The sequence below is a fragment of the Capricornis sumatraensis genome, chromosome 1 (assembly GCF_032405125.1).
Source record: "Capricornis sumatraensis isolate serow.1 chromosome 1, serow.2, whole genome shotgun sequence".
In the NCBI taxonomy this organism is placed as follows: domain Eukaryota; kingdom Metazoa; phylum Chordata; class Mammalia; order Artiodactyla; family Bovidae; genus Capricornis; species Capricornis sumatraensis.
In genome coordinates, this window is record NC_091069.1 from 251,695,824 (window position 1) to 251,718,762 (window position 22,939).

General features: G+C 59.5%; 1 protein-coding gene across 1 annotated transcript; it reads left to right on the plus strand.

The window, feature by feature from the left end:
• The first annotated feature begins 847 nt into the window (after positions 1 to 847).
• On the plus strand, positions 848 to 21,731 carry COL6A1 (collagen type VI alpha 1 chain). The gene is made up of 35 exons (XM_068981920.1): positions 848 to 1,044; positions 1,536 to 1,665; positions 3,110 to 3,310; positions 4,244 to 4,403; positions 4,577 to 4,705; positions 4,812 to 4,832; positions 4,969 to 4,989; positions 5,071 to 5,115; positions 5,900 to 5,953; positions 6,480 to 6,524; positions 6,624 to 6,650; positions 6,820 to 6,846; positions 6,939 to 6,983; positions 7,311 to 7,364; positions 7,554 to 7,616; positions 8,354 to 8,416; positions 8,508 to 8,561; positions 8,645 to 8,680; positions 8,870 to 8,932; positions 9,540 to 9,602; positions 14,893 to 14,955; positions 15,663 to 15,725; positions 15,838 to 15,888; positions 16,009 to 16,044; positions 16,359 to 16,421; positions 16,619 to 16,684; positions 17,184 to 17,219; positions 17,874 to 17,910; positions 18,152 to 18,160; positions 18,384 to 18,517; positions 18,804 to 18,913; positions 19,028 to 19,211; positions 19,308 to 19,488; positions 20,208 to 20,237; positions 20,364 to 21,731. The coding sequence occupies exons 1-35, from the start codon at positions 948 to 950 to the stop codon at positions 20,984 to 20,986; spliced, it is 3,084 nt and encodes a 1,027-aa protein (XP_068838021.1). The 5' UTR covers positions 848 to 947; the 3' UTR covers positions 20,987 to 21,731.
• Positions 21,732 to 22,939: the final 1,208 nt, after the last annotated feature.

Sequence of the window (22,939 nt, forward strand, 5' to 3'; positions counted from 1 at the left end):
CAGCTCTGGGGAAGATCTAGAATGTTCTCTGGGGCTGGGGTGGGTGTGGCCTCGCCCGGAGCCCACCCCCAGCAGGCCCCAGGGTGGGGCCTTCACACCTGTCCCCAGAAGCAGGGCCTCAGCTCTTCCCTGTGTCTCTGTCTACACACGCTCTCCAGTTTCTCCAGTGGCTCAGCTGGTAAAGAACCTGTCTGCCAATGCAGGAGACTCAGGAGACGCAGGTTGGATCCCTGGGTCAGGAAGATCCCCTGGAGAAGGAAGTGGCAACTCACTCTAGTATCCTTGCCTGGAAAATCCCATGGACAGAGGGCCTGGGGGGCTACAATCTATGGTGTCACAAAGAGTCGGACAGAACCGAGTACACGCACACACACAAATGTGTGTGTCGTTATTGTTCTGTGCTTCCCTAGAGCAAAAGCGGAAGATCTTTTGTCAATATGTATGTGACTAAACCGTGAAGAGGTATTTATACGACAGCTCGAAAGTCAGACAGATCCACGGAGCTGAAACATTTAAACAAACAGCACCACTTTGTAGAAACTGGTTAGTGAGGGGGAGGTGAAGAGGCCGGTGGATCCCATGCAAAGAATGGAAACGCCCAAAACATGTTTCAGGGAAATTCATCTTGGGTTATGCACTCTTTTTCAGACTTCTTAAACTCAACAGGAGAATTGTAAGCAAATAAAAGTCCTCATAAACCAGGGAGGTAAATCCTCTAGCTGAGGGCTCCAGTGGGAGGGGAGAGGGAGTGACTCACCCAGAGCTGGGAGAGACGCCCCCCACCAGGCTCCTCCTCCACCCTCTCCTCCCTCCACCCCTCCCTCCCTCCTGGGCTGAAACTCCGGAACGAGAGCAGACAGGACTTCTCTCTGCCCGGCCAGCATCACGGTCACTGCAGCCCACCCTGCCCGCAGCCCTTGCTCCATGGTGGCACGAAGGCCGGTGACATGAGGCTGCCCCGCGCTCTGCTGCCCCTGCTGCTGCAGGCCTGCTGGGCCTCCGCGCAGGACGACCCCGTGGCCTCGAGGGCCATCGCCTTCCAGGGTGAGTGGACTTGCCGCGTCTGTTGGGCGAGGCCGGCCTGGACCAGACGCATCCGGTGTGAGGTCCAGGGGACCCTGGCCCCTGCCAGGATGCTCAAGCGCTTAGATGCGGCCCAGCTGGTGGGGGACCCTGGGGAGGAGGATGGGCCTCACCAGGTCTCAGCCCCTGTGTCCCCTGAGTGTCTGTCCTCAGCGGGCACTGCACCCCCTCTGCCTCCATCATCGGCTCCTTCTGATTCCTTCCTGGTGGTCAGTCAGGAAACACAGTCACCTGGTCCTACCCACCCTCTCCTGAAGGTCAAGCCCCTCCCTGGTAGTTTCAAATTGAACTTGGAAACACAATGAGAAACGTCTCCTTGCTCTTTCAGGAGTGTTGGGGCCTGACTGGGTATAAGGGGGTGACTGGCTGGGGAAGGGGCCGGGGGGCTGGTGGGGGCTCCCCTGGGGAAGGGGAAACACAGGGCTAAGCCTCTCCTCCTGTCCCTGGCCCAGACTGCCCTGTGGACCTATTCTTTGTGCTGGACACCTCCGAGAGCGTGGCCTTGAGGCTGAAGCCCTATGGGGCCCTGGTGGACAAGGTCAAGTCCTTCACCAAGCGCTTCATTGACAACCTGAAGGACAGGTAGGACCTTGTCCTCTTCCTCCCGTCCACCATCCTCTTGGAGGGCGGAGGAGACAGGCTGGTGTCTCCCCTGCCGCAGCCAGTGGGCAGGGCTGGGCCTCAGTGTCCCCATCTGAGAAGGACAGTGTTGGCCAGGCCACTCGAGTCCCTTCCCCTGGGGCTGTGTGGTTCACATGGGCTAGAAAAAGACTGAGTTGAGATGGAGCCGGCTGTTTAGCCAGGAGGGCCGAGGGGGACAGTGCTACAGCCTGGGCTCCCCAAACGCAGTGTTGAACAGCTCCCCTCCCCCACCCTGAGCCGGCTTGGGAAGCTGGCCTGAGGCCCTGTGGGTCTGCCTGGTACCTAGAGGGGGCGCCCCTCACCAGCCACCTGGACACTGACGGCTGCCCAAGTAGACGGTCACAGCCCAAGTCCCAGACCCGAGGTCTCAGTGTCCCCTGTGTCCAGTGTCCTGGACAGAGGGGCCCCAGCCTGGAGTTGGCTTTGGGGGCAACATGCTCCATCCATCCATCTATCCATCCATCCATCCACTCACTCACACATGGGGAAGCCCCTGGCAGCGGGTGTGGCGGAGGACGGGACACGCCTGCAAGGAGGCGGGGCTGGGCCAGGGGGCGGGCTAAGCTCAGAACCAGGCTCCACCCCATCTCCCTCACCCTCACAGGCCCCGCCCCTCCTCCCACTCTGACCCACTGACCGGCTGACACAGGCCCCCAGCCTCCCACCCACCAGAAAGGCTGCAGGGAAGGAGGAACGTCTGCCAAATGCAGGGCATGGTGGGACCGAAACCCCACACCTCCTGAAAGGCCCGGGTTTATGAAGGCCAGGGAAGGCCCAGGTGTGGACAAGTTTCATAGAGTGGGCACGGGGCAGCCAGGTGACTCAGCATCCCACTCTGGGGGGCTTTGGCCCCGTACCTCATTCACTCCAAATGTGAACTGGGGGCTCTTCCTGCCTTTGGGGCTGTTGGCGCCCCACGGAGGCCTCTGTCACCTGTCTGCTGATGGGCTGGAGGGGCCTGGCTACCCCCTGAGATCGTCGGCCAAAGTGACCAGGGCAGAGAGAAGAAGCCACTCAGACCCAGGGGTCCTATCCCCTCCCTCCCCCGTCCCCTGTCACTGGCTCCACTTCTCTCTATGCAGGGCCGGTCCCCCACTCCATGGCCCTGCGATAGGGTCTTGCTCGCGGCTCCTCATCTGAGGCCTTGGAGATCAGGGGACGTGGTGGTCACTAGCTGGCTGGGCCCGCCCTCCTGGCCACCGCCATCTATCCGCCATGTGCCCCCGGCGCGGGGACCAGTGTCTCAGGGCTGCTCACGGGGCCACAGGCTCCTCCCTCTCGGCGTGAGAGGGGACCGGCCGTCTGTCCACCTGTGACCCTGCTGAGCAGGGGAGGAGAGCGGGCCAGGGTGTGCGGAGGCCCGCTCACCATCCCGGGCCCGCAGGTACTACCGCTGTGACCGCAACCTGGTGTGGAATGCGGGCGCGCTGCACTACAGCGACGAGGTGGAGATCATCCGCGGGCTCACGCGCATGCCTAGCGGCCGCGACGCGCTCAAGAGCAGCGTGGACGCCGTCAAGTACTTCGGCAAGGGCACCTACACCGACTGCGCCATCAAGAAGGGTCTGGAAGAGCTGCTCGTGGGGTCAGTGCCTGCCTCCCTGTGGCGCCGCCCCCCACCCCCCGATGCCCCGTAGCTCTGCCTGGGGAGCGCCCAGCGCTGCCTGGTCGCTGCCCGCTGGCCGGCGGACTTTGGTGCCTGAGGTCCCGAGAGCAAACCTATGCCCCAGGGGGTCATGCTGGTGACCACCGCCCAGCCTGCCCCCTCACTCTCCACCAATCTGTCCCTCCCTCCAGCTATCCGCTGTCTCCTCAACCACTGAAGGCAGAGGGGACCTGAAATGTGATCCCACAGAACTTTATTTTTTGTTTTAATATCCTTTCCTATGTTGTTGAGTCGCTCAGTAGTGCCCCACTCTAGACCCCATGGACTGCAGCACTGCCAGTCTCCTCTGTCCTTCACCACCTCCTGGAGCTTGCTCAAACTCATGTCCATTGAGTCAGTGATGCCATCCAACCATCTCATCCTCTGTCAACCCCTTCTACTCCTGCCCTCAACCTTTCCCAGGATCAGGGTCTTTTCCAGTGAGTCGGCTCTTCGCATCAGGTGGCTAAAATATTGGAGCTTCAGCTTCAACATCAGTCCTTCCAATAAATATTCAGGACTGATTTCCTTTCAGGTAGACTGGTTTGATCTTGCAGTCCAAGGGACTCTCAAGAGTCTTCTCCAACACCACAGTTCAAAAGTATCAGTTCTTCGGCGCTCACCTTTTTTATGGTCCAACGCTTATCCCTTTCTGTAAGCCCACCTTGTGGCCGGATCAGCACAGAGAAACTGGAAACAGTGCTCTGAGCCACCCTTGGGTCTGCATCTTTCTCTGGGGTCTCTAGCCCCCTGCCCCTCACCTCCAGCCTCGGGGTCTCAGCGATGTGGTCCCAATGGGGCCCTGGGCTGTGAGGGTCAGTGTTGGCCCTAGGAGGCTGGGCCAGGTGGTCTCACCTCCTCCACACCCTGCAGGGGCTCCCACCTGAAGGAGAATAAGTACCTGGTCGTGGTGACTGACGGGCACCCCCTGGAGGGCTACAAGGAGCCCTGCGGGGGCCTGGAGGACGCTGTGAACGAGGCCAAGCATCTGGGCATCAAAGTCTTCTCCGTGGCCATCACGCCTGACCACCTGGTGGGGCATCCCCCAGGGCCTGCAGTGGAGGGAGGGGGTACCCAGGGACTACAATGGGAGAGGGGTACGGACATAGCCCGAGGGACTGTGGCTCCGGGGGAGCAGAGGAGGGGAGGCCCTGGTGCTCTCACTGTCACTGACGTTCACCCTCGCTCTGGTTGCGTCCATGGCAGGAGCCACGTCTGAGCATCATCGCCACGGACCACACGTACCGGCGCAACTTCACAGCAGCTGACTGGGGGCAGAGCCGTGACACGGAGGAAGTCATCAGCCAGACCATCGACACCATCACGGATATGATCGTGAGCACTGCCTGCAGGCCCACCCCAGCACCCTGCCGAGTCCAGGTGCCAGAAATCCTGTGCCCAGGAATGGAAGCTAATTTGACTTTTCTCTCTCACTTTTCAGAAAAATAATGTGGAGCAAGTGGTAAGCGTCTCCCCGCCCCCCTGCCACCCGCCCTGGCATCACCAGCGCCCGTTCCTCCACCAGCAGCCTGAGCGTGGGCGGCCAGCATGGCCGTGCCCACGCTCCTGACATGCCCCTCTGTCCTCCCGTCCCACAGTGCTGCTCTTTCGAGTGCCAGGTGAGTGTGGCCCTTGCCAGCCCCCACCCCTGGGCCGCCCCCAATAGTGCCCCCACTGACTGTTCTTTTTGTGTCTTGTAGCCCGCCAGAGGACCCCCCGGGCCTCGAGGCGACCCCGGGTACGAGGTAAGTGGCCACATCCTGCCGGTGCTTACCTTGATGAAGGGGGAAGCCTGGGAGAAATATCCTGCAGGCTGGTGCCAGGTCTAGGGGTGCAGCTGGACCCCAGGCAGCTGCCCTCAGCACCCACCGCCCACCTGCTCTGCTGAGCAGGGAGAGGGTCTGGGCGTGGTGCCCCACAGCCGACGTGGTGGCCATGCTGCCGTGGAGGGGAGTCCGCTGCCCCAGCCTCCTTCCTGTGGTGGAGGGCATGGCCTTCCTGGAGTGAGTGTCCCTGTGGCTCTGCTCCTGGAAGTGGGCCTGCTGTGGGATGGAGCAAACATGGGCCCGAGGCCGGACTGGAAAACAAAATTCGTTGCTAGTATTCACAGTCCAGGAGCTCACTCGTGAAATTCTAGATTTCTGGCTTTTCCCGGAAAGTGTCAAGTCCAGTGGCCATGGATCCATGTGGCCACCTCCCACAGGGGGCTCCCAGGCTGCGTCCACCCTGCCCTCCCACCCATCCCTGGGGGCCCAGCACGGCAGCAAGAACAGGCAGACAGAAAAGAGTCAGGGTTATTTTTGCTGGTGCCAGGCAGTCCCAGGGCTTGGCAGAGTGTGTGGCAGAGACCCTGGGCCTGGCCTCACACCCTGGGCCACGGGAAAGGTGTCTGGAAACCACGTAGACACTGGAGATGGGATGGAATAGCTTCATAGACCTGTTTTTGTTAGCAAGTAGGGGCTTCCTTTCACCAGCTTTTTAGAAATAAATGGAATCTGTCCTCTGACCATGATCTGCTCTCTGTTCTAGGGAGAAAGAGGGAAGCCCGGGCTCCCGGGAGAGAAAGGAGAAGCTGGAGACCCTGTGAGTGCCGGGTACCTGACTGAGGGGTTGGGACACTGAGAAGCCAGAGGCCAGGGAGCCAGACTGCAGAAACTTCCAGAAGGATGACTGGTTTCATGAGCATCATGTGGCCTGATCCTCAGAGGACACAGCTCCTGTAGGTGATGAGGACTCGGGGGCAGACGGCACAGCTGGCCTTCCAGCACCCCCACTGGGGCAGACCCCCACGCCCCTCAGCCGCCCCCCACAGGCCCACCTGCTCCCAGAGGACAGGTGGCAGGGATCAGCCAGCAGGTGGCCTCTGCTTCAGCCATGGTGGTCTCCGCCCCGGGGGGACCCCGGTGTTTCTCCCTCCCTGGAGCTCCACTGAGAGCCCCCCAGGGGTGGGGTTGGGCTTCCGCAGCAGGGCGCTTCTTGGACACAGGTCAGTGGTCAGCAGGCCGGGTCTCTCTAGCTGACCAGGCCTGAGTAGGGTGGGGAGTGAGGGAGCTGGGTGGGGGTTTCCTGCTCCCAGGGCTGTCTAACACGACCCCCTCCTCTGCTGCAGGGAAGACCTGGGGACCTTGGACCCGTCGGCTACCAGGGCATGAAGGTGGGTCTCTCCTCCCCAACGCGGCCTTGCCCTGGGCCTCAGGGCATTAGGCCTCCGGCACCCCTCACAGCCCCTTCTTCTTCTCTGTTTGCTGTGTAGGGAGAAAAAGGGAGCCGAGGAGAGAAGGTGAGTGACCTGCGGCTTTGGGACGTGTCCCTGGGGCACGGAGTGGCCCCCCACTCTGGACAAGGACAATGCTGCCTGTTCCCGGCGTGGCGGGGCTGCAATGAGCTGGGGGTGCCTCACCCCACGATGGAGAGACCAAGTCCCTCACCCTCCCTTTCTATCTCCACAGGGCTCCAGGGGACCCAAAGGCTACAAGGTGAGATGCTGGAGGGGTGCAGCCAGTGGAGACACTGTCCTGTGGGGGTACAGTCTGACGTTCGTCTGACCTTTGATTTTTTCACTTCTCAGGGAGAGAAGGGAAAGCGTGGCATGGACGGCGTGGATGGCATGAAGGTCACCCTCAGCTCGGGGAGGGTGGAGGCGGGGCACATATTTCGGGGAAGGGATGGTGGGCCAAGCTGGCTATCCTCAAGGAGGTGGGTGGGTAGGGGTCTCGTGTGTGGCCACCCTGGGCAACTCTGAGGTAGCATGGAAGGCAGGATTCGCATTCTGCCTCTAATTAGAATCTGTTGCTGATTCTTGCCAAGCCTCAGGTCCCGATGGACCCTAAGCTACCCAGCCAAGCTCAGAGCGTCTTCCACTGGGGAGAACTTCCTTGGGAAATGGTGGATGAGCCAGAGCTGAGAGGCTTGACCCCCAAACCCACCTTCCTCCTTACAGGGGGAGTCAGGGTACCCTGGCCTGCCAGGCTGCAAGGGCTCGCCCGGATTCGATGTAAGTCACTTTCTCTCACCCACATCTTAAGGCTATAAGCTCTCAGAAGTGAAAATTGCCTCAGCCCTCCTGCTAACGATGCGAAGTCACGCATGCCTTGTGGCTTGGGGACCCGCCCTGCTGGCTTGTCGCTCGCCAGCAAGTGGCTGCCATTTCATACTGTGGTCTGACTCTGCGACCTCTCCCCAGGGTGTCCAAGGACCCCCCGGGCCCAAGGGCGATGCAGGTGCCTTCGGACTGAAAGGAGAGAAGGTCAGTGACTTGAGCCCACAGGGGTGGGCCCGGCTGGGGCTTCATGACCTGCCTGGCATTGAGGAGAAATTCCTTCTGGAAGCAGGTTCTCGGCTTTAGTGTGGGGGCCAGGCCCCACTGCCCTTCCCGGGCTGGCAGGGATGGGCATGGGAACCTCTGCCCGGGAGAGCACTGGGTGCCCAGCCTTGGGTGTTCCCCCCGCCATTGCACTTCCTGCACCTGCCCGTCTGTCCAAGGCCTCTCTGGGCACCTCAGGACCATCCCTGCAGCCTGTAACCCTCCGGTCAGCCCAGGATCAACCTGCTCACGTGAAATGTAAACTCAAGAATAAGCAGGGAGATACTCACACTGCAGTGGGCAGAGCAGTGAGGCCTGAGGATTCGCGTTCTGCCTCTAATTCGAATCTGTTGCTGGTATTTCTTTGGGTTTTCAGCAACAGGAAATGCTGGAAAAGTTGGAGGAGTAACACGGATTCTGTCCCAAATGCATTCTAGCAACATGGATGTCCTGGAGTGTGGTTGAGGTCTGAGGGTGCCAGCCCCCAGCCTGGTAACCCCGGCTGGCCCCTGCCATGGGCAGTGTTTGAACCCGGGAAGTGGGTTTGGTGCAGAGATGTGGGTGGCTAGGGTCGTCAGGGACCATGGCCTGAAGCCTGGGTGAGGAGGCCAGTGTGGGGCCACGGGCCCCCAGGACAGCCGGGCACGACCTCCTGAAGGCTGACCCTCAGGTCTTTCCAGGGTGAGCCCGGAGCAGACGGGGAGCCTGGGAGGCCAGGGAGCACGGGGCCCCCTGGAGATGAGGTGAGTGTGCATGTTTCCCTGATGCAGTGGGGGTGCCCATGCCTGGGAGGGCCACAGGATCAGAGGAGACAGTCTGCGCTGTTGTTCTCAGGGTGAGCCCGGACAGCCTGGTCCCCCAGGAGAGAAGGGAGAAGCCGGCGATGAGGTAGGCGCCCTCCTGCCCACAACGCCCCAGACTCAGCAGAGATCCTGCTGCTGACGAACTCATGTCGATTCCTCTTACTCCAGGGAAATGCAGGACCAGACGGAGCCCCCGGAGAAAGGGTGAGTGGGTGCTCTGAGCCTCACCAGTCAGTGGCCGGTGTGACTGGTGTGGCCCACGTGGCCCCAGGTGGACAGGGAAGGGCATGAGACGGAGAGACCACACATCCTGGCATCTGCTGGGGGGACAGCCCCGAGCCCAGGCCCCAGGCTCCCACCCCACACCTCACCGCCTCTGCTCCCTCCACACAGGGCGGTCCTGGGGAAAGAGGACCTCGAGGGACCCCAGGTGCGCGGGGCCCAAGAGGAGACCCGGTGAGTCACTGTCCCCAAGCTGGGACCCCCATGCCCTCAGCAGGGAGGTGCAGAGACCGGGCCAGACTGGGGTCTGGCCATCAGAATCAAGGACAGGCCACCATGACCCTCTGGCCCTGAGATGTGGGTGACCCACACACAGGACTCCCATGTCCCAGAGACCCCCCTCTCCTGCCCACTGCCTGTGTGGGACCTCGCCCCCCTCCAGGCCCCAAGCTGCAGAGAACGGTCAGCAACAGATTTGAATTAGAGGCGGAGCACGAATCCTTAGGCCTCCCTGCTCCGCCCACTACGGTGTCAGCATCGCCTTGCTTGTTCTTGAGTTCACATTTCACAGAGGGGAGTGTGGCCAGTGCCCCCCCAACCCCTGCCAGGGGGGTGGGGGGAATGAGCTGCCTCCAGGCCTCGGCAGGGGTATCGGCCCCTCATCATGGCCCCTTGAAAACACGAGTCCCCTGACGGCCAAGCACGTTGCCACTTTGGAGGACTGGGGTGAGAAGGAAGCGAGGCCACGCGCAGCAGATGACAGAAGCTGCTGGACCTCAGCCGGTGGCCCCCAGGGCAGCCGGCCTCCTCCGTCTCCTCCTCAGTGGCTTTTCCTCCCCAGGGTGAAGCTGGACCCCAAGGTGACCAGGGACGAGAAGGCCCCGTCGGTGTCCCCGGTGACCCGGTAGGAAGCCTGGCTGGCAGGGGTGGAGGGGCGTGGTGCTGCCAGATGGGAGCAGCTCACAGATGCAGGGGGAGGTCTCTTCACTGCACACCCAGGTGCTTCCTTGTGGGGGTGTGGCCTGGAGACCTGGGGTGTCTGGGGTTGGGGGGACGGTGGCCAGGGGGCTGGTACAGATTGGCAAGGTGGACCAGTGCTCACAGGGGGAGCCCTGTCCCTGGGTGGGCACTGCCAGGATGCAGCCCTGAGCAAAGATCCCTTATGCTGCCCCTCACGCTGCCCTCAGAGTGGGGAGGGTGCCTTGGTGTGGCTAGTGCTGGAAGAGGTCACTGAGGGTGGAAGCCGGGCAGTGAGCCATCAAGACCAGTGGGGGCAGGGCTGGCAGCAGCAGAGGCATGCTGGAGCCTGGGCCCTGGGGACCCCTCCAGCCTGGGGAGACGGGCGAGGTCTCAGAGGACTGAGCCCAGACAGGCACCACACCGCAGATGAACTGTGTAAACCTCCCTCAGGGTTTGGAGCCCCGGGGGTGAGATGCTGGCAGGAAGTTGACTTGGGAGTGTCAGTCCAAGGAACATTCCAGAATTCCTGGGCGTGACCTTCTAGAGGCCATGCTAGGGGAGGGGAAGACAGTGGAGGCCTGAGGAAGCAGTGGGCTGGGCGGGAGGAGCAGTCGGGGAATAGGCTGGAAGGTGTGAGCAGCTGGATGGGAGGGAGAGCTGAGACTACTCCCCCAGGGAGCATCGTGCCCAAACGCCCCCCTCCCCCCGTCGCCCGCTGGTACTCTCAGCCCGTCTTCTCCAGACCCTGACTGGGTCCTGCCACAGGGCTCGCAAGTGGAGGGCATGTGGGGTGACAGAGTGACACAGAGGCGAGGCAGGTTGGGTGGGCTGTCACCACTGAGCAGGCCTCGGCCAGAGGGACAAGGCAGGAGCCTGGCTGTCGGGTTTGTTGAAGCTGCCACACCACATTGACGGGTGGTCTTGGCCAGGCCATGCTGGGGCTCTAGTGGTGTCCTGGCACTCCTGGTTGCCAGTGTGTCCTGGAAGAGGTCTGCAGAACCCACTTGAACTCCAGCCCGCCCTGGGGAAGCACTGGAAGGGGGGCACACAGCCTGGTGCCACCCTCATGGGGCACGGGTGCTGGCAGTTCAGTGGGGAGACAGACCATATGCACGTGAACACATAGCAAACGGACCAACGTGCGTGGTGAAGATGCATGGCAAGGGAGCTGGGTCCTGCGAGGCCCCGGACTGCACCTGCCACCTCCCGTGGGGTGAGGGCTGCACCCAGGACCCACAAGCCCCTGAGGGCCCCTGAGATGCAGGGTACAGCCTGGGCCTGCGATGGGGCCTCTTCCTTGGCGTCCTCGGAAGGCTCTGCTTCCTGCCCCTCATCATTCGCATGGACTGTGTGTAGATTGTCTGCAGTGCTTTGCTTTAGAGAAAAATACTGTCAAAAATATTGACATCCATCTGTTGTTCAGTCAGCTCATCCGTCCGTCCGTCCATGTGTTTATCCATCTTTATCTGTCCATCTACTCATCACCTGTGTACAGGTGTCAGTTCAGTCCATCTGACATATGTGTCCATTCAGTTCAGTCGCTTGGTCCTGTCTGACTCTGCAACCCCATGGACTGCAGCACACCAGGCTTCCCTGTCCATCACCAACTCCCGGAGCTTTCACAAACTCATGTCCATCGAGTCGGTGATGCCATCCAACCATCTCATCCTCTGTCATCCCCTTCTCCTCCTGCCTTCACTCTTTCCCAGCATCAGGGTTTTTTCCAATGAGTCAGCTCTTCGACTCAGGTGGCCAAAGTATTGGAGATTCATCTTCAGCATCGGTCCTTCCAATGAATATTCAGGACTAATTTCCTTGAGGATGGACTGGTTTGATGTTCTTGCAGTCCAAGGGACTCTTAAAAGTCATCTCTAACACCACAGTTCAAAAGCATCAATTCTTCAAAGCTCAGCTTTCTTTATAGTTAGGCTCTCACATCCATACGTGACTACTGGAAAACCACAGCTTTGACTGGATGGACCTTTGTTGGCAAAGCAATGTTTCTGCTTTTGCATATGCTGTCTAGGTTGGTCATAGCTTTTCTTTCAAAGATCAAGCGTCTTTTAATTTCATGGCTGCAGTCACCATCTGCAGTGATTTTGAAGGCCAAAAGAATAAAGTTTCTCACTGTTTCCATTGTTTCCCCATCTATTTGCCATTATCTTAGTTTTCTGAATGTTGAGCTTTAAGCCAACTTTTTCACTCTCCTCTTTCACTTTCATCAAGAAGCTCTTTAGTTCTTCTTTGCTTTCTGCCATAGGGTGGTGTCATCTGCGTATCTGAGGTTATTGATATTTCTCCCAGCAATCTTGGTTCCAGCTTGTGCTTCATCTAGCCCGGCCTTTTGCATGATGTACTCTGCATAGAAATTAAATAAACACGGTGACAGTATACAGCCTTGATGTTTTGGAACCAGTCTGTTGCTCCAAGTCCGTTTTAACTGTTACTTCTTGACCTGCATACAGATTTCTCAGGAGGCAGGTCTGAGATGGTCTGGTATTCCCATCTCTTTCAGAATTTTCCACAGTTTATTGTGATCCACACAGTCAAAGGCTTTGTCGCATAGTAAATAAAGCAGAAGTATATGTTTTTCTGGAACTCTTTTGCTTTTTGTATAATCCAAAGGATGTTGGCAATTTGATCTCTGGTTCCTCTGCCTTTTCTCAGTCCAGCTTGAACATCTGGAAGTTCTCCATTCATGTACTATTAAAGCCTGGCTAGGACAATTTTGAGCATTACTTTGCTAGTGTGTGAGATGAGTGCAATTGTACAGTAGTTTAAACATTCCTTGGCATTGCCTTTCTTTGGGATTGGAATGAAAACTGACCTTTTCTAGTCCTGTGGCCACTGCTGAGTTTTCCAAATTTGCTGGCATATTGAGTGCAACACTTTCCCAGCATCATCTTTGAGGATTTGAAATACCTCAGCTGGAATTCCATCACCTCCACTAGCTTTGTTCATAGTGATGCTTCCTAAGGCCCATGTGACTTCACATTCTAGGATGTCTGGCTCTAGGTGAGTGATCACACCATCATGGTCATCTGGGTCATGAAGATCTTTTTTGTATAATTCTTCCGTGTATTCTTGCCACCTCTTCTTAATATCTTCTGCTTCTGTTAGGTCTATACCATTTCTGTCCTTTATTGTACCCATCTTTGCATGAAATGTTCCCTTGGTATCTCCGATTTTCTTGAAGAGATCTCTAGTCTTTCCCATTCTATTGTTTTCCTCTATTTCTTTGCATTGATCACTGAGGAAGGCTTTCTTATCTCTTCTTGCTATTCTTTGGAACTCTGCATTCAAATGGGTATATCTTTCTTTTTCTCCTTTGCCTTGAGCTTCTCTTCTTTTCTCAGCTATTTGTAAGGCCTCCTCAGACAACCATTTTGCCTTTTTGCTTTTTTTTTTTTTACAATGTGTACACATGTGTGTATCTACCCATCTATCCATCCACCCATCTGTCTAGTCATCTGTCATATATCCATGGATGTATGTATCCATCCATCCATCTGTCTGCCCACCCACTTGCTCGTCCACCCATCCTGAAGAACTTCCAAGGCAATATCCAGAATGTAAATTCTTAGCAGCAAAATGTCTTAGCCCCAGTGTTGTGTGTATGAGTTGACATTTGCCAAATAATCCTACCTACCTGCCCATCTGGCCCCCACTCACACTCCCCCAAGAATGTAAAACAAGCCGCACACACACCTCTGCCAACATGAGCTATGATGAGACTCTGGCTCCGCACAATTACTCGTCTCCTGGTTTGACTGTTGGTGTGTTTGTGGGCTGAGTGGTCTCTGCAGGGCTGTTTATGCAGGTGATCACTTCCTGCCAGGGTCTGTGTTCCCTGTGGTGGTGGGGGATGGGGGGCTGCACCCATGGTGCGGACGTTGTTCTCATCTGTCCTGAGCTTGTCTGGGGTGCTTTGCAGTTGAGGTTGTCCTGCTTGTGCACAAAGGTTCACAGATGCACTCACCCCTTCCAGTGTGGTTTTGCTCACCTCTGATTTGTCAGGAGCGTAGACTCCAGTGGTGGAAGAGGGGTGGGCTTGCCCTGCGTGGCTTTTTCAGTGAACAGCCAGCCCATTGTCACAACACACACGAGTGCAGTCTGTCTCAATGATTGAAATGTGGTTCCATCAGGTTTAAAGTCCCTCATCTCTACGTGTCTCTTTCTGGAACGACTGTCACCCGCCCCTGCTCTTTCCGTGTCCACCCCATTCCCACAACTGACTCTTGTGGCCTCTGTTGCCAGGCCACCTCCCTGGCTGTGGCCTTTCCTGGACGGTAACTGAGGAGCTGTGACCGCTCCCGGCCAGTGGTGCTGACACATTCTGCCCAGGTTCTTCCTGAGGCACTGTGAGGAAGTCATTAACTCTAAAGGCACAAACACTGGAAGCAGGACCCGGCACGGGGTCCTGGGTGCATCCCAACTGCGTTAGTTTCCAGAGTAATTGGTTGCTGCAGTAAAAGGAAGCTGCCAAGAGTGTGGGGCAAAGGGAGGCCCCTCCTAGGCCGCAGGAACCCTGGACACTGCTGGGAACGGCTGCCTCCTTTGGGAGGGGGCTCTGTGTCCCCCTAGCCTGTGACCAACTGGGGATGGTCACCCCTGGACCTGTGGCTCCCAACCCAGGTGGCACTTGGTCACCTGCACATTCAACTTCCTGGCCCCCAGGTCTTCTGCTTCTGAGCTCAGCCCCACCCTCCTGACCCTGTTAGGGGCCCCACAAGCCCCTCCCGAATCCAGACCCAACAGGAGGTCGGCTCCGACACCAGGGTCCATGCGAAAGGTCCTGGGAAATGTGTTTTCCCAAATCGCAGGGAAAGGCCACTGAGAAACTGAGGATAGGGTCCCATTCTCCTGTCGTGCACCCAGCCACCAGGCCTCGCCCATCCCGTGTCCCCCTGCAGTGGTCACCCCCGTCCCCCCGTAGTGGGTGCCCCAGGAGCTCCACCCAGTTTGGTGTTTCCATGTCTCAGGTAGTTCCTTGAGTTCCCAGGATGCGCTACTGGGGACCAGGAGGCATCACCACACAGGGCCACTCCCATCCCTTTCCTGTCCCAAGATAGGTCAGGGGTCTGTGGAATCCTTGGGGGACCAAGAGCCTGGATGGGAATGCAGGCGATGGCCCCCAGGGAGCGGCAAGATGGAGCAGCCAGCAAGGGTGGAGTGTGGGGCCGGGGGCCACTGTGGGTCAGAAGGGGCCCATCGGGTGTGTCCTCTCTCTGCAGGGCGAGGCTGGCCCCATTGGGCCAAAAGGATACCGAGGTGATGAGGGACCCCCAGGGACCGAGGTGAGTAGTCCTCCCTGCCGCTATCCCAGGAGGGACTAGCCTGACCCCCGTCCCCGCCCCCTACCCAGACTTCTTTGGGAGAACCCACTGGGCTCCTACACATAAATGTTTCATTTCACTTCATGGAATGTGTGACTCTGATGACATTTAGAAAATGCAGAAAAATATTAGAAAGAAAGAGAATTGAAATCTAAGCCCCCTCCCCACCTCAGAAAGAAACAGCATCAACAGTTTGACTTCTTTCTTTCCAAATTCCTTTTTTTCTTTCTTTGCATGTTATGCCTTATGCATTTGACTTGAGAAAGTTTTTTGTTGTTTTTCTCATTATGAACTCAGACCTTAACGACTTTTCAGCTTTGCTGATGTGCTGGCGCTGGCCACACCTGTGGCGTGTCCGCTGGCTCCTCCACCCTCTCTGGTTGGGCTCTTGGGTGTGAATCCCCCACAGTGACCCCATGGGTCCGTGTCCCTGTTCTGGTCACCTCCTTCTTGGGTCACTCCCTCAGTGGACATGGGGCAGGTGTAGCTTCTAAGGCCCAAAGGTGGCGTGGCCTCCAGGATTTCAGGTTTAAAAACCTTTCTTTGAGTAATTTATGTGCTGCATGAAAACATGTTACCTTATTTAATTCTCTTTGCTCCAGGAGGCCTCGTGCCTCCGAGCCTGTGTGGCTTACTACCCAGAGACCACTTCATTTTCTCCTCCTTAGGGTCCCAGAGGAGCTCCAGGGCCTGCAGGCCCCCCCGGAGACCCCGGGCTGATGGGTGAGAGGGTGAGTGACACAGAAGGGTACATCCTGGGCGGGAGGTTGCCTGCGGCCAAGAGTCTGGAAGCAGCTGGCCTGGGCGAGTCCTGCAGTGGCTGGACTCCATCTGCTCTCCCAGGGTGAAGACGGCCCCCCCGGGAATGGCACTGAAGGCTTCCCCGGCTTTCCCGTGAGTACCCTGAGTCCTGCCTGGTGCCCCCTTAAGCCAGTGGGGCACATGGCTCTCTGGCTGGGGCTGCCCCTCTAGTGTGACTGGTGTGACTGATGTGACTGTCCCGCCTTTCCCCAGGGCTATCCAGGCAGCAGAGGTCCTCCTGGGATAAATGTGAGTACATGCCATCTGCTCTGTTGGCCATGGGAGGTGCACACGGGCACACACGCTCGTGCAAGCGCATCACTCCTACACCTGAGCACACGTGCAGACACACACAGGCCTGCTCATCGCCAAGGTCCCTGCCCATGACTCTCTCTCCCTAGGCTCTGCTCAGCCCCGGGTGCCCCTGCTGGCTGACGCTCCCCTCGGGATCTGTTCTCTCCATGGCCCACCCCAGAGGCCTGCCCCCTAGAAGCCCAGAGCCGCAGCACCCACCCCAACCCTGGGCCGGCTCCCCCTAACTATGTGCTCTCCATCACCTGCAGGGCACCAAAGGCTACCCTGGCCTCAAGGGGGACGAGGGAGAAGCCGGGGACCCCGGAGAGGACGTGAGTGCAAAGCCCACCACGTTTGGCAACATCCCCAGTCAACCTCGGCCTCGAGGGCCCAGAGCCCACAGACCATGGAGGAGCGTGGCTCCAAGGGTGGCTGAGCCTTCTGGGGCTCAAGGGGGTGGTGGCCAGGCTCATAGCACTTGGTCTGGCCATGCGTGGCAAGCCTACAACACTGCACTGTTTCTTTCCAGAATAATGACATTGCTCCACGAGGCGCCAAAGGAGCAAAGGGCTACCGAGGTCCCGAAGGCCCCCAGGTGGGTCCATGGGCGAGCGGGCACCCTCCCTGAGTCTGGGGTGGTGGGAACCTGGGAGTAAGGCTCTGGAGATGGGCTCCAGGAGGATTGGGGGGACATGCAGTTTCAGGGCCTGAGGGGCTGAGCATGAAGGGGTGGGCAGAAAGGGAGGGCAGGTCTCCGGGCAAGCTGTGAAGGCATGGCAGGGCCTCAGGTGGTGCCTGGGTGAGGCCAGGCACCTTGCCCATCAAGGTGGTGCCATTAGACCCACCGGGACACTCACCTGCAGGGGGTGAGCTCCCACTGACCACCAGGAAGGGACAGTTGGACAGTGGCCACCAGGTGGACGACAGTAGCAGGTTCCCCAGCTTTCAAGGTGCAGAAGCCTTGGCTCCCCCTAGGGCTGGGGGACCCTGCATGAAGGGGGTCAGCCAAGGGCTCCCGTCAGATCTGTGGCCCAGGAATCAGCATGGCCCCAGCGTCCATCCTGACAATCCTTCTCCCATCCTTTCTCTGACAGGGACCCCCAGGACATGTGGGACCTCCGGGGCCAGACGTAAGTATTGTGAATATCCTTGTGGACTGACCACTCTGGCCAAGGCTCCTGTCAGGGTGGGGAGACTGACAGCAGCAGAGATGGCCACAGGGAGACATGTGGAGGCCATGGGGGCACGTGGAGGTCACAAAGGGGCACGTGGAGGCCACTGCAGGGACACAAGGGCCGTGGGGGATGTGACAGTCATGGGGGTCACCTGGAGGCCACAGGGGGACACATGGAGGTCACAGAGGGGCACGTGGAAGTCACAGCAGGGACATGGGGAGGCCATGGGGGCACATGGAGGCCCCAGGTGGGAGACATGGAGGCCACAGCCACCACGCAAGGGTCGTGGGGGCACGTGACAATCACAGTGGGGATGTGTGCTGGTCATAAGGGAACATAACAAGACACGTGATGGCCACAGTGAGACACCTGTGGCCACACATCAGAGGCCACATCAGATGTCCATGCTCCGAAGGCAGGGGCCTCGCAGGTAGAGCAGGGCACGCCCTGGGAAGGGGTCACCCTGCATAGCCCAGCCCAGCCCCTCTGGGGTCCCAGCTGGAGTCCCAGGGGAGGGGGACCTGGAGGGGTGGCCTCACCCCCCAAGCCCTGGGAAGCCTCTCACCCCTCAATTCCATCTCCTGGGAGTATCTCTTCCCTCACCCCCAGGAATGCGAGATTTTGGACATCATCATGAAAATGTGCTGTGAGTGTCTCCCCCTTGATACCTACCCTGATGAGAAAGAGCGTCCTGCCATATGCTGACTGGGGGGTTTGGGCAGGCAGGAGGGCAAGCATGGTCCCCTCCTGAGAGGAAGTTGGGGGGAGGGGTGAGGAGGGCCTTGCTGAGGGGTTGTGTCCCATGAGAAAGTCAGGAGGGGAGAAGGGGGAGCTGGCTGGGGGGTTAGTCTTGACACCATATGATTGCCTTTTCCTTCTCTTCCCAGCTTGCTGTGGTGAGTCTGACTCTTCACCTTGGGGGGTGGACTTACCCCTCCCCACTGGATTGGCCCTGGGTGCTGGCCTGCCGGTCCTCCCCTGGTCATTCACACAACCAGGGATGGGGAGGCCAGAGTTCTCTCCATGACCCCCAGTCCTTGAGCCCTCACCCCTATCTGCCCTGCTTTGGAGGGGTCCTGGGAGGGGCTCTGAGGCTTACCACACCCCTGCCGCCTGCAGAGTGCAAGTGCGGGCCCATCGACATCCTCTTCGTGCTGGACAGCTCCGAGAGCATCGGCCTACAGAACTTCGAGATCGCCAAGGACTTCATCGTCAAGGTCATTGACCGACTGAGCAGGGACGAGCTGGTCAAGGTGAGGCGGCCACCCTGGCCTTGTTCGAGGATGAAGGTTCCTAGGGAGGCAGGGGTCTGTCCTGACACCAGAGTGGAAGGGCCGGGTGCTGGGGGCTGCAGGAGAGATGCTTTGTTTTTCAAAAGCCAAAGCCCCCAGCCCAGCAGAGCACAAGAGCCACCTGGGGGCCTGGGGGCCAGTCCAACCCGGGACGGGAGTGGGTGGAGGCACGACCTGAGCAGGGAGAAGCACCAGCACCCCGGGGATCCCTGAGGGTGCTCCTCATGGCGGCGGCTCTCTCGAGCAGTTTGAGCCTGGGCAGTCGCACGCGGGCGTGGTGCAGTACAGCCACAACCAGATGCAGGAGCATGTGGACCTGAGGGACCCCAGCATCAGGAATGCCCAGGACCTCAAGGAGTGAGTGTGGCTGCTTGGCGCCTGACCCCTGACCCTGGCCCTGCCCTGGCCATGACCTTGACCCCTGGCCCCCTAACTCCTGGTTCCCACCCCAATGGTACTATTGCCCTGCAGGGCCATCAAGAAGTTGCAGTGGATGGGTGGGGGCACCTTCACGGGCGAGGCCCTGCAGTACACCCGGAGCCGGCTGCTGCCGCCCACCCAGAACAACCGCATCGCCCTGGTCATCACCGACGGCCGCTCGGACACCCAGAGGGACACCACCCCACTCAGCGTGCTCTGCGGCCCTGACATCCAGGTGGGGCGGCCTCCGTGCCACGCTGTCGCCCTCATGCCCAAGGGCTTGGGGGACTGTCCCCACCAAGGGCCACACCAACGCTGTCCCTCTCCCCAGGTGGTCTCTGTGGGCATCAAGGATGTCTTTGGCTTGGCTGCGGGCTCCGACCAGCTCAATGTCATCTCCTGCCAAGGCCTGGCACCCCAGGGACGGCCGGGCATCTCACTGGTCAAGGAAAACTACGCCGAGCTACTGGACGACGGCTTCCTGAAGAACATCACCGCCCAGATCTGCATAGGTGAGCATGGCATGCGGGCCTCATGGCTCTGCTCTCCGCCGCTCTCCACTCGCTGTGACCTCCGGCTGTGGCAGCAGACGCCCATGGCCAGCAGCGTGTCCACTCCCCCCTGAGCTGCTCCCCATTCTTACTTTGGAGGCTGTGGCCTGACTCCCTTGTGGCTCAGCATCCACACCGGTGTTCCCCGAGTGCAGGCTGCACCGTGGTCCCCCACTAAACACACGTGCACTGGGGTCTGAGGTTTGGTGCACCTAAATGTGTGGGCAGGGGTGGGCCTTGGAGCCTGACACCCCTCAGAGGTTCCCACATAAGGGACACATTTGCCATGTCCATCTGGGCTTGGCCCAGGATCAGAACTGAGTTCACACTGCAGCTGCTGGTCAGCAACTGGAGAGTGCTTCAGGCTCAGACTCGGGGCCCCAACTGGCGCAGTGGAGTCAGCATTATCTGGGGCCTCTGGCATGGGGCCTGTGCTGTAGAACACCCTTCCTCCACCCTGAGCTTGGTTTCCCCGCTCTCAGAAGGGCTGGTGCCTGGAGGACCGTTCTGTCACTCAAAGGCCCCCTCTGGAATAAGGGACACGCCTCCTGTAGGGTGGAGACAGTGGTGGCCGTGCCCTCCACCTCAGAAGTGCCAGGCGTCCTCTTGCTGGGGGGTTATAGGAGGAACAGCGGTCCCTGTGATTGCTGGGTCATGCTATGGGGTTTTCTCTTTTACAGACAAGAAATGTCCAGATTACACCTGCCCAAGTGAGTACTGGGGGGTGGATGGGGCACTCTCGGGGTGGGGGTGCTGGGTAAGACGGTCTGGAGGCTGTAGGGAGCGGGGCAGGCCCCAGGGCCTGCGCTGCACGCTCACAGCTGCTCTGCCTGCAGTCACCTTCTCCTCCCCGGCCGACATCACCATCCTCCTGGACGGCTCCGCCAGCGTGGGCAGCCACAACTTTGACATCACCAAACGCTTTGCCAAGCGGCTGGCAGAACGCTTCCTGACAGCGAGCCGGACAGACCCCGGCCAGGACGTGCGCGTGGCAGTGGTGCAGTACAGTGGCACGGGGCAGCAGCGGCCGGAGCGCGCGGCCCTGCAGTTCCTGCAGAACTACACTGTGCTGGCCAACACCGTGGACTCCATGGGCTTCTTCAACGACGCCACCGACGTCATGGACGCCCTGGGCTACGTGACCCGCTTCTACCGCGAGGCCTCACCCGGCGCCGCCAAGAAGAGGCTGCTGCTCTTCTCGGATGGCAACTCGCAGGGCGCCACGCCAGCTGCCATCGAGAAGGCGGTGCAGGAGGCCCAGCGGGCAGGCGTGGAGATCTTCGCGGTGGTGGTGGGCCGCCAGGTGAACGAGCCCCACGTGCGTGTCCTGGTCACTGGCAAGGCGGCTGAGTATGACGTGGTCTTCGGTGAGCGCCACCTGTTCCGTGTGCCCAGCTACCAGGCGCTGCTGCGGGGTGTCTTCTACCAGACGGTGTCCAGGAAGGTGGCGCTGGACTAGTGACCTGGCCCCTGCCACCGAGACAGAGGCAAGAGAGGACCCAACGTTCCTGACCAACCCAACTAGCTAGGATTTTTTAAAGGGAAAGCTTGAAAAGCCGTGATTCGATGCTCTATGCTTTGCCCACCCCCCAACCCCCAGAGCAGAGTATCGGTGCTGGGGATCTGCCAGCCCCCTCCTGCCACCTGCCTGAACCTGCACCCGAAGTGCCCTCCTCTTGCTGCCTGTCCACGTCCCCTCACCCCAGTCAGAGCCCCGGCACCTGGTTCTCTGTCCTTCCTGGGATCAGCTGTTGCTGCCTTCCCTCCCTACCACCCCCCCACCACCACCCAGAGCTTGGCTCCCCTCCGATCCTAGAGTCCTTCAGGAAACCCTCGCTCACCCCAAAGTCAGGTATCCCAGGGAACTGGCACAGGAGCGTGAGCCCTGGAGAGCTGACCCCCCTCACGAGGCTCTTGTCACTCATGCCTGCCAGCAGAAACCACAATTCCTCCCTGATGGCAAAGCCCAGACCGCAAACCCCAGAGCGAAGGTGCTATCCTGCCCCACCCCACCCCAGGACCAGAGGCCTGGCCGCACCCCCTGGGGCACAGTGAGGCATTTAATCAGAAACAAGCCGAAGTCCTTTCTCCTCAAGGAAGTGATTGGTTCCACATTTTATTGAAGATTTTCTTGGTTCTTTAGGTTTACTTTTACTCCTTTTTGTGTTTTTTCTCAACTGTGTTCATGTGGGCGACTTTTCCAAATAAAGGTTTTCACCCTCCTTTCTGTGGTCGTCATTCCGAGGAGCTAAAGCCCCATTGTGCTCGCCCTTTGCAGCGACAGGAGGACTCAGGGGCCGAGGCATCCAGGGGCCTGAGCGGTGCCTCCACGGCCAGGCGCCGCCCATCCACATCCCTCTTCCAGGTCTGGAGGAAAATCGGGAACTTGAAGGCCGTCCCTGGTACTTGGGGAGGAGCTGGGAGGACGAGCCTGACACCCTGACTATAGAACAGAAGCAGTGGGGGCCACTGGGAGATAAGTCCCAGCAAATGGCCTGCATTCCAGCCCCAAAACCACCCCAGGATGTCTGCAGGGGCTGGGCAATCCAGCCTGGATTCAGAGCAGACTGCAGAGAAGCCCCACCCCCCGCCCCGCAGCCCCCACCCCTGTCTTCAGGAGAAGCCCCCCATCTGAGGAAGGGTTAAGGCAGGTAGAGGGCTGTGCAGGGAGGAAAGGGGAGATGTGTGGCGTGGGCTGCAGCTGAAGAAAGAGGAAGGAGTTTGGGCAGGAGTCGCCCAGGGGCTTCCACATGGGCATGGCGGGAGTGGGGAAGGGACCCTGGCGAGCATCCTCGGGCGGAGGCCCTGGGGGTGATGGCGCCCCCCCAACACCGCACAAGATGGGGCCATGATAGCAGAGCACCAGGCGGTGGGGGTCCTGACTCTGGGGGGGCAGCACCCCTGTGGAACAGGGGGGTTCAGGGATCTCCCGGGGGCTCGACCCTGACCAATGCCACACTCAGCTCCATGGGAACCTGACCACTGCTGACGGTAAGGGTCCACTGCTCACTGTCACCAGGAGGAGCCCTGGTTAGAGGGGTGACCCCCTCCTCAGCACCCCCAGTGGTGTGACCATGAGCTGGTCACCTTCACCTCAGTGTACTCAGCCATAGCTGGGGTCATAACTCGGAGGCACCTGCCCAAGGGACAAACAGCGTGCACTTCTCTGTTTGGGGTCCAGGCAGCTGGAGGCTCTGTGTGTGGCCACAGCGGAGAGGCCAGAGGACTGACAGGAAAGGGCAGCTTTAGGGGTTGAGCCTGGTTGGGTAGGGGTTGCCAGGGCTCCAGGAGTCTCTGCAGGACCCCTACACCCCCACCTTCCACCTCCACAGTCCCCACTGCTTTGACTGCCTCCTAGGGATCCCAGGTCTGCACCTGGATCGGGGGCTTTGGCACAGGCCTGGGGGCTCTC